This window comes from Copadichromis virginalis, linkage group LG8, assembly GCF_057382275.1.
Source record: "Copadichromis virginalis isolate Kocher_CV1m ecotype Utaka linkage group LG8, C_Virginalis_male_GT1.1, whole genome shotgun sequence".
Lineage (NCBI taxonomy): Eukaryota > Metazoa > Chordata > Actinopteri > Cichliformes > Cichlidae > Copadichromis > Copadichromis virginalis.
The window spans coordinates 4,838,229-4,847,821 of NC_140625.1; the positions used below are offsets into that span (position 1 = coordinate 4,838,229).

At 41.2% G+C, this 9,593-nt stretch overlaps 1 protein-coding gene across 1 annotated transcript in view; it reads left to right on the top strand.

Annotated features, from left to right (window-relative positions):
- Positions 1-8,524, top strand: part of ca10a (carbonic anhydrase 10 (inactive)a) — a 320,448-nt gene extending 311,924 nt beyond the window's left edge. The window contains exons 7-9 of the mRNA XM_085465447.1: positions 2,864-3,018; positions 3,312-3,486; positions 7,583-8,524. Coding sequence (XP_085321573.1) covers positions 2,864-3,018; positions 3,312-3,486; positions 7,583-7,605 — 353 coding nt within the window. The 3' untranslated portion in view covers positions 7,606-8,524. The remainder of the gene's footprint in view (positions 1-2,863; positions 3,019-3,311; positions 3,487-7,582) is intronic.
- The last annotated feature ends 1,069 nt before the right edge of the window (positions 8,525-9,593 follow it).

The window sequence follows — 9,593 nt, forward strand, 5'->3', positions numbered from 1 at the left end:
TCAGCACAGAGGGGAGCCCTCAGGACTGTGTTCTGAACCCTCTACTTTTCACCCTGTTGATACGTAACTGCATCCCCAGGGTTGCTACCCATCACATCGTGAAGTTTGTGGATGACACAGTACATGGTGGGCTGGTCAGAATCAACAACCTGAATATCGATAAAGCTCGGGAGGTCATTGTCAACATCAGAACCAACCCAGCCACGTCCCACTTCTCATCAACAACACAGCTGTGGAGGTGGTCAGTAGCACCTAGTTACTGGGGCTGTACATCACGGATAACCTCATGTGGTCTGTGAACACCATGTCACTGGGGGTGGGGGTGTTGTTGGGTGGCAGAGGTGGATCTTTTGGGTCCACTAGGAGGAGCAGCAAAAAAGCATGGATTTTAACAGCTGTCAAAACTCTGTCAGATATGCTGTTTCGCACACACTGACTCACAGAAACACACATACAGATGCTGTCACACACCACCCACTCATACCCATGAGTCCTTAGGCATATCCCTCTCACAGCCAATAATGCTACCAGCCCAGCGTTTTTCTGTTTTTCTTCCCAAAAGCACAGATTTACACTCAGGTGTATATGAAGATACATATACATTAAAAATCCACACCATCAAATATCAGTGTAGGTGGAGTGGCCTAAAGTGCTTTTTATTTTTTCACAGCTCCTATTCCTTTGATGCATCAGTTAGTATTTAGTAGTGATGCAGCTGATTCAACATTAAAGCTGCAGCAGCCCACCACTGTGACCTCAGCACAATCAGTAGCCCATTTGTCATGAGAGGACTAGTAGACAGCAAGTTATAGCGAATGGAGGGGGAGAAAGAGAGGAAGAGGAAGTTGTAGTCTGTCCAATTAGCATCCTGACAGTGGAGACAGTTTGAATAAAAGAGGTTTTGTGTTGCCACACCAACAAGCTGTCATTCACAGAACAGCAAATGAAAGAAGTGAGAAAAAATGAAAGAGTTGTAATGATAACCAGACTCCGTATGAGAAGTGACTCAAATTACAGCTTATTTGTTACACCAGTGTATTTCACTGTTTACTACTCAATTGGAGTACACAGATTTATGCCATCCACTGTATTTGTTCTACAATTGCAGTTGAGTTAGAGTACCCTAGTAAGTTTCTGTATGAATGAAAATATCAGCTCAGCAATTTATGTTAAATACTGAATTTTATAACCATCCATCCATCCATCTTCATCCGCTTTATCCGGGGCCGGGTCGCGGGGGCAGCAGCCTAAGCAAAGAGGCCCAGACCTCCCTCTCCCCAGCCACCTCCTCCAGCTTATCCGGGGGAATACCAAGGCGTTCCCAGGCCAGCCGAGAGATATAATCTCTCCAGCGTGTCCTGGGTCTGCCCCGGGGCCTCCTCCCGGTGGGACATGCCTGGAACACCTCACCCAGGAGGCACCCAGGGGGCATCCTTGTCAGATGCCCAAACCACCTCAGCTGGCTCCTTTCGATGTGGAGCAGCAGCTGCTCTACTCTGAGCCCCTCCCGGATGGCCGAACTTCTCACCCTATCTCTAAGGGAGAGGCCAGCCACCCTTCGGAGGAAGCTCATTTCTGCCGCTTGTATCCGCGATCTCGTTCTTTCGGTCACTACCCACAGCTCGTGGCCATAGGTGAGGGTAGGGACGTAGATCGACCGGTAAATTGAGAGCTTCGCTTTTACACTCAGCTCCCTCTTCACCACGACGGACCGGTGCAGCGTCTGCATTACTGCAGCTGCAGCCCCGATCTGTCTGTCGATCTCCGGCTCCTTTCTCCCATCACTCGCGAACAAGACCCCGAGATACTTGAACTCCTCCACTTGGGGCAGGAACTATTCCCCGACCCGGAGTGGGCACTCCACCCTTTTCCGGCTGAGAAACCAGTTTCATTAAAATCATACACTGACTCATTTTTAGAGCTATGGCCAAAACAAAACAACCTGCAAGCTTTAATAAAAACTGAAGCAAATGCAGATGTGCCATAAACCTACATAATGACCAACATGTGGCTAATCCTCTAGTTGCAAAAAGTCTTCAGGCTGTATAGAAGCATATGGGAAACTCAGTAGAAACTTTAGTTTGAATCACTAATGTTAGGTCATACTAAATACAACATTTTGTGAATTATAGTCCCTGTTAGAGTAAGGAAATGCTCACTGACTAATAATCTGTCAATCACAAGTTTTTTGCCAACTTGGAGGACTGGATTTAGATTCCAAACATCAAGAAGAAAAATGTGGAGCTCAAAGATTTCATTAAGCATTAACCAATTAGCGATGTCACAGTGACTATGTGCATCCTTTATATACAGTCACATTTACGTTGCATGGTACTCTAACAATTGTGCTGTATGAATCAGTCTCCATAAAGATATACACCAGAGAGTTGTGCATGTCTCTAAATAATGGAGTGCTGCTTCTCCTTGGTCAGGTTGGTTGAATTTGGTGCCAGTGTCCAACTCCCAGATCTGATTACTTTCTGAATATCTAAAAACATTTGGACAATGATTTAGCTCTCACATATCTTTCCCTTATAATACTACCACTTATTTAAAGTCAAACAAAAAACACGTGACTGAAAACTTTCAGCACTGATTACAGAATTACAGCCATTTTTTGACATAGTTCCCCATTTTTAAAGACTCAAAAATAATTGGACAAACTAGCATAACTGCAAATAAAATGATTGCTTTACTGCTTGGAAGAAAATCACAGTATATGATAATCTTTTAGTAATTTGTTTACAAATCCATTAATTTTTACATGTGGAATACAATTTTTGTACAACTACATTTCCAGTGTCTTCCGATGAAACATTAGAGATCTCATTTTGTTTCGGTTTTCTGCCTTTTTACCCTGCAGATGATGCATATCTACTGAATGGCCTGAACATAGAGGAGATTTATCCAGAAACAAGTAGTTTTATCACATATGATGGATCGATGACCATCCCTCCATGTTTTGAGACTGCCACGTGGATCTTGATGAACAAGCCAGTGTATCTCACACGGATGCAGGTGAGCCTCATCCACCAGCACAGACCTGAAACAAAGCTCCCAGAATACACTGGGGCTTACCTGTCTCAGATCAGGATTCTCTCTCAAAAAATTACTCTGTGAAATATGTCTACTCACATTGAGGCTTTTCCTCCAAAATCTCTCCTCCTGTGTGTAATCTTCTACTCAGACCTTGCTGGAAATTAATGCAGTGAATAAAAAAGGCTGGCTCACATTTCCATGATACTTTAGCCAATTTTGCTTCTCTTCCCTCCCCCTCTTTCTCACTCTCTCTCTCTCTGTCTTGATGTTAGATGCACTCCTTGCGGCTGCTGAGCCAGAACCAGCCCTCTCAGATCTTTCTAAGCATGAGTGACAACGTTCGTCCTGTGCAGCCTCTAAACAACCGCTGCATCCGCACCAATATTAACTTCAGCATGCAGGGCAAAGACTGCCCAAACAACAGGGCCCAGAAGCTCCAGTACCGAGGTAAAAACTACTTCTACAAATGGCTGGTTTGGGTAACTTTCTCAGTGTCTGACATTTAAACAATATTTACTTACAGATATTGTGATATCTGTCCTTTCATAAGATCGCACAATTTGGTTATAACATTTGTTTTTGTGCACACAACAGAGCAATTATACAAAAACAAATATATAAAATAGGCAAGTCATATTTCTGTAAAAAAAACAAATCTTTTGAACCCGAAAAAAATACAAAGATGCTGCCGTTATTTTTCTTAGTGGTCATACTAGACTGCTCCTTTACTGAATGTGCTACACTAGGCAACTACTAACAAAAAATGCTAGGAAAGCTTTAAGAAATGTACATTATATGAACAAAAGTACAGAATCTTTTACACTTGACACCTATAGAAGCTAAAAACAACAACAAGCACATCAAAAACATAGTTTTGTTGTACATGTACAATCACAAGAAATGACTATTCTATTTTATTCTAATGTTGTATTAAATTGTTTTCAAAATGGCAACAGAGTTTCAAAGTATTTCTCAATTCTGGGCTTACACATTACCAGCCTGGAACTAGGTCCAGATTACAGCAATTATCTTAGTGAATAAACCATTCATTTTGATAAAATGATCCCCACAAATAAGAAATGAGATCATCTTCTTCTTTCAGCTGATTGCACAGGTCATCACAGTGGACTCACAACACAAGCATTCTCTTCTGAAACACTGACTCTCCTTCACTACGTCTATGAATCTTATCTGTCATCATCCTCTTTTCCTCCTTCCTGCCAGCAGCATATTAAACATCTTTTGCCCAGCACATCCACAATCCATCCACTGCACATATAGACTATCTCAGCCTTTCCTCCTTAACTTTGTCTCCAAAACGCTGAACGTTGCCCCTCCGACATGCCTGATTCTAATCAGTCCTTTCTGGTCAATCACAATCAAAATCTTAACTCTACCACCTCCAGCTTTGATTCCTGCCTTTTTGTTACTGCCACAGCTGCCAAACTAGAACATGATAGCAGGTCTCACTACCATCTTGTAAAGCTTCCCTATCATTTTTGTTGCTATCTTCCTGTCACAAATCACCCATGACACTCATCTCCGCCCACCCGCTCTCTTTTTCACCTCTCTTGTGTATTGTCTGACCTCCTTGCAATTTTGCAACTGTCTCCCTCTCATTTACACACATGTATTCCTTCTTGCTTCTCCAGGCTTTAATTCTTTTTCTCTCCAGGCTCTCTCCCACCTGCTGCCAACTCTCACTACAGATCACAATGTTTTCTGCAAACATTATAGTCCATGGAGACTCTTGCTTGCCTGCTTCACCTCATCTGTCAATCTGTCCATCACCACTGCAAATAGGAAGGGCTCAGAGCTGATCTCTCATGTAATCCCACCCCACCTTGAATCCATCTGTCACTCCTACCCCACATTTCACTGCTTTCTCACTGTCCTCATAGATGCCCTGCACCACCCTCATGTACTTTTACGCTTTTTATCAACTTGTTCTGACTTTGTCTGCAGTTTTCCATCAACACTCTCAAAGCAAAAATTGCACCTGTAGTGCTCTTTCTCAGCATGAAGCCACTACTGCTCACTAATTGTCACTTCCCTCTTTAACATTCAACAACTATTTCCCATATCTCTATAGTATGGCTTATCATCTTTATCCTCCTGTAGTTATAAGATGATCTCCATGTAACCTCTGTTCTTGAAAATCAGTACCAGTAGACTTCGTCTCCACTCCTCAGGTCAGAGGAATGGTTCAGATGACATCTCCTTACCACCTTGGTAAGGTGGTCTTTCCATTTGTTAGTACATTTCCAATTGTATTCTAAGCACTCTAACCTGCAGCACATCCTTTTCAGCTTAATCTCTTACTAATTGAAACAGACCATTTTCTCCTACCTAGTGTCCAGCTTCTAGACATCTCCATATGAGAACTTTTCTTTGCCATACACCGGACAAAAAATCTTGGCATTGCACTTCATCTGTACTTTTCCAGCATTCTGGTAATTCTTCCCTACCACCCAGAGGCTGTCTTGACTCCCCTCTAAATTCTCTGCAACATTCTTCCTTTTTCAACTTCCAACATTTAAGCATTGGCTCCGCCTTCACTCACTCCTTCTTGATTTCCAGAGTCATCCTAGAGACTACTGTCCATTGCTGCCTTGCTACATTTCCCTCGTCAACGCCATGCAGTCTGTCTCTTTGAGACTGAACCTTCTCTATAGGATGTACCTGATCTGTGTACACCTTCCTCTGCTGTTATATGTCACCTTATGCTCCTCCCTCTTCTTGAAATATGTGTTCATAGGTCTTTCCATAATTATCATCATCTCTGTTCCTTTCACTTATGTATCCATAAGTGGAGGCTGAATCCTGGTTTACCATAGCTCTCAGGAGCATAGGGAGGGTTTGTCGTCTGTATCTAGTCTCTCATTGGTTCTCTGTTCAGCTATTTGACATTCCCTTGCCTTCCTCTTAAAAGATGAAATTATTATTCTAGGGAGCAGTTGTGGGGAGAGATTTCAGAAATTCACCCACCTTAGAGTCTCCTGAGCATCAAACAAAAAGCACTCTCTGTTGCGAAAACACCAATGTAGACCTGCTTCTTTTAATTGTTCTGAGAATTGAGGACCTTCGGGATGAAGTAGGGTGGGGATGTCTCATTAAAAGGGGAAATGTATCTGCTTTCTTACAGAAACATGACCCCACATTCTTGTCACACAATGTCAAACACTGTCTTTCTGTTTAATGGTGCCAACACGCACACAAGGTGTCCTTTCCTGTCAGTAGTGCATTGCACTACTTCTTAAAGATTCTCTTTTAAGGAGCGAAAGCTTTAAGGAAGTTGGAAGGATGCTGGTGGAGTCTGGAGTTCATGAGTCTGTGGTTTGTGTCCAGGTTTGGATTTGAGTTTTGTGATGATTTACAATGTTTACACTTTCTTACTTTTTCTTTCAATTACTTACATTAGTAAGTTCCAAGTGCAAAAACAACTTGTGTATGTTTAGACACTGAAAACCAATTTGTTACATTTAGGTACTGATAACTGTGTTTCCACAAGCCCCGCTGGTTTAGAGACTTATTCATTATGAAGAAAACAAGACAGTCAGCGATCCATCGATTTGCTTTGCAAGGGAGGCCTCGTCGGTGTCTACCACAAAATGACCCCAACGACGGGCTCCGCTTGCTGCCTTTTATTGGGAAAACAGTTCACACAATACATATCACAGCAAAAGCACCGCCCACGTAAAACCCCCAAATGGTTACAAAGGCAAGGCACTGTGTGTATATGTGTGCGTGTGTGTGTGGGAATGTGTGTCTTCCTGAACACAACTGTTTCTACAACATCCTGGTCATAAAGAGGGTAGTCTCCCCCACACCCAATGTATGGTTCACCATAGATAACACAGTGAAGCCATACAAAGGGCAGGAAGCTTACCAAACATCAAACAGAATCTTCACAAGGGATGTGTAATAATCCTCCCCCAGCACAGAGTGGCTGGAGAGGTGGTCAGGGACAAAGGAATGTCTTGATCTTATAGATTGAACTAAGACCTTACAAATTTAAGAAGCATAATGACAAACATTCAACAATTAGACCTAACAATAACTACTTTGTCAGTCTTAGATACTAAAACCTACTTGAACTGCTCAGCTTAGGCTTAAGAAAACAATTAGGCTTTGGTCTCAAATACACCTTCTTGCAACATTCTTGAAACCATGTGGTCCTTCAAAAATGTTTATGAAAAATCTGTAAATCTTTCCATAAACATACACAGATAAACATAAATTATCTATCAAGATGCATTAATACAAAGATTCATAACCTATCTATTAATTGAGCTAAACAGATCAAAGCCGATCATGATAACAGACTGTAGCAAATTCCTCCTGCCTACATCTACACACATTTATGGCATTCACTTAAGGCCATTTTAAACTGTAATCCTGGCTAAAAATGAAAAATGGTGCGGGGTGGATGATGTCAGAGAACAGCTGAACCGTGAAGAGCGCTGCATATATATATATAACTGTGTTCATATATAATTATATATAATTGTATGTCCACTCCTGTCCCACTTCTCTCTTCCAGTGAACGAGTGGTTGCTGAAGTAGCCTTCTCAGATGAACGTGAAGACGAGACAGAGATGGAGTTCAGGATGAGGGGAGAGAAATAGAAAAAGAAGTGAGGCAGGGAAGAATGAAGAAGAAAACTGGTCTCGAGGCTGTATCTCATCTAAGACTTTTTCATGGCATTGTATAAAGACAAATAACACCAGACATTATTTAAATGAAGGAACTTTGCATTGCAAGGAAAGAGACTCTTCTTTTCATACAGTGAGAACTGTTTGAACCTTTGATCAAACACATGCTAACAGGTCCTTTCCCCCACTGAACAATTATATCTATATGAACATTTTGATATCAATACTTTTTGGGAGAAAACAAAAAATAGACAACCTAAAAAAAACACGAAGCATTTATTTGGTAGCCAGTCAACCACTATGACAACCTTAGGGACCTTTGTAGATAAAAGATGTTGCTATCAGTAAGAAATTCCTAGAACTAAGTCATTGCCTTTCCCCTGCTCAACAATATGGAGCCATCAGGAAGACTCACGTGGACGTTTCATTTCAGTCACCAACAGGGCATGCAATCAGCAAAACCAACAGAGAGGGAACACAGCCTTACCTTGTCATTTTCGAAAACTAGAGTAATGCCATGGGACAACTTCCAAAGCTTTCATATGGTCTCAAAGCAACTGGTGTCTTGGCCTCATATGTACATATTATAATTATCAATACAAAAGAAAAATGAATGTGTAAAGAAAAAAATAATGAAATAACATTCAAAAAATATATTAAGAAGATATTAAAAAGACAAAAAGTTAAGAATTTTAAAAAGCTTGGCGCACTTTGAATTCTGCAGCAGTTCTCAGTCTGAGCTGATGCCTTTTATTTCTGTTTTATTTGTTTACAATGGTCATACACTGTGTTTGATGTTATCAGCCCAATAAATGTGTCTGGAAAGTTAACTTTGGAACATGTTTCACTATCTGAGGATTTTACTTGTTATATCTCCACCTGTTTGTACTGTTTCACATTAAATATGTTCATGTTACAGTATTCCCCTTTAGAGGCTTGCTCAATAACTCTGGCCACACCGAAATGGATGCACCGAAATGCTTGCAGGTAGGCTTCAGAATCTCAGAATGGGCAGCTTGGAATTGCTGGTTAGGATACAGATCAAACTCAGGTAGCACTGTCAGGGTTACTGTGATCTGTAGTACTCTTTTAGATCACATCAGTTGACATCAGAGGACATGAAAAGAGGAACCTCACATGTTAGGAAATGCAGATCTAGCAGATTGATGCCTGCTTTACAGTAATGGTGTCTCCATGGGTTGCTGAAGAAAAATTTTGTGAAGAACTCAATGGTGGAAAATGTCTGGCTCCGGGAGAAACAGACCATCAGCATGGTTGTGACAAGCATATTAAAGCCCAAAAGCAGGAAATGTATTTTAGAATTTATGGAAAGAAGAGTGACCAATGTTGCAATTATAAAGAGAAACAACAAAACGAAAGAAACCAAATTTCCTCAAGCAAAAAGTAATACTGCTGACCAAAGGAGTGTTTATCAATATCAAAGGCAGCAACTGATTTACAAACAGTGGGAAACTTGTTATGAGCTGCTTCAAGCTGTAGTCATATTCTGTTGGATGCAGAAATCCAACTGAAGGGCGCATGCTTAGTTAGTGTATTGAAATGCAGTGTCACAAAAAACTGCAGGTAGTTCACAGGGATCCATTCAAACTCTGAATGAACTCGTGAACTTGGGGGTTTAGAAAGCATCTTAGAACTACTGGATATTATTCTGGTATACTCAGTTAAGGTATTTTGGAGTTTGAATCTGAAACACATATAAATATGTTCCATCATCTTATCATTAGCCTCTGGATGCTGGTGGCTACACTGCAAATCTTAGTCACTATGCTGGGAATGCAAGCAATCTCTAACAGTGGCACTTTAGTCACTAGGTTAGGGATTCTATCTACTATTAATATGAATATTTGTTTATTAATTACTGTACTCCCGTTCTCCAAG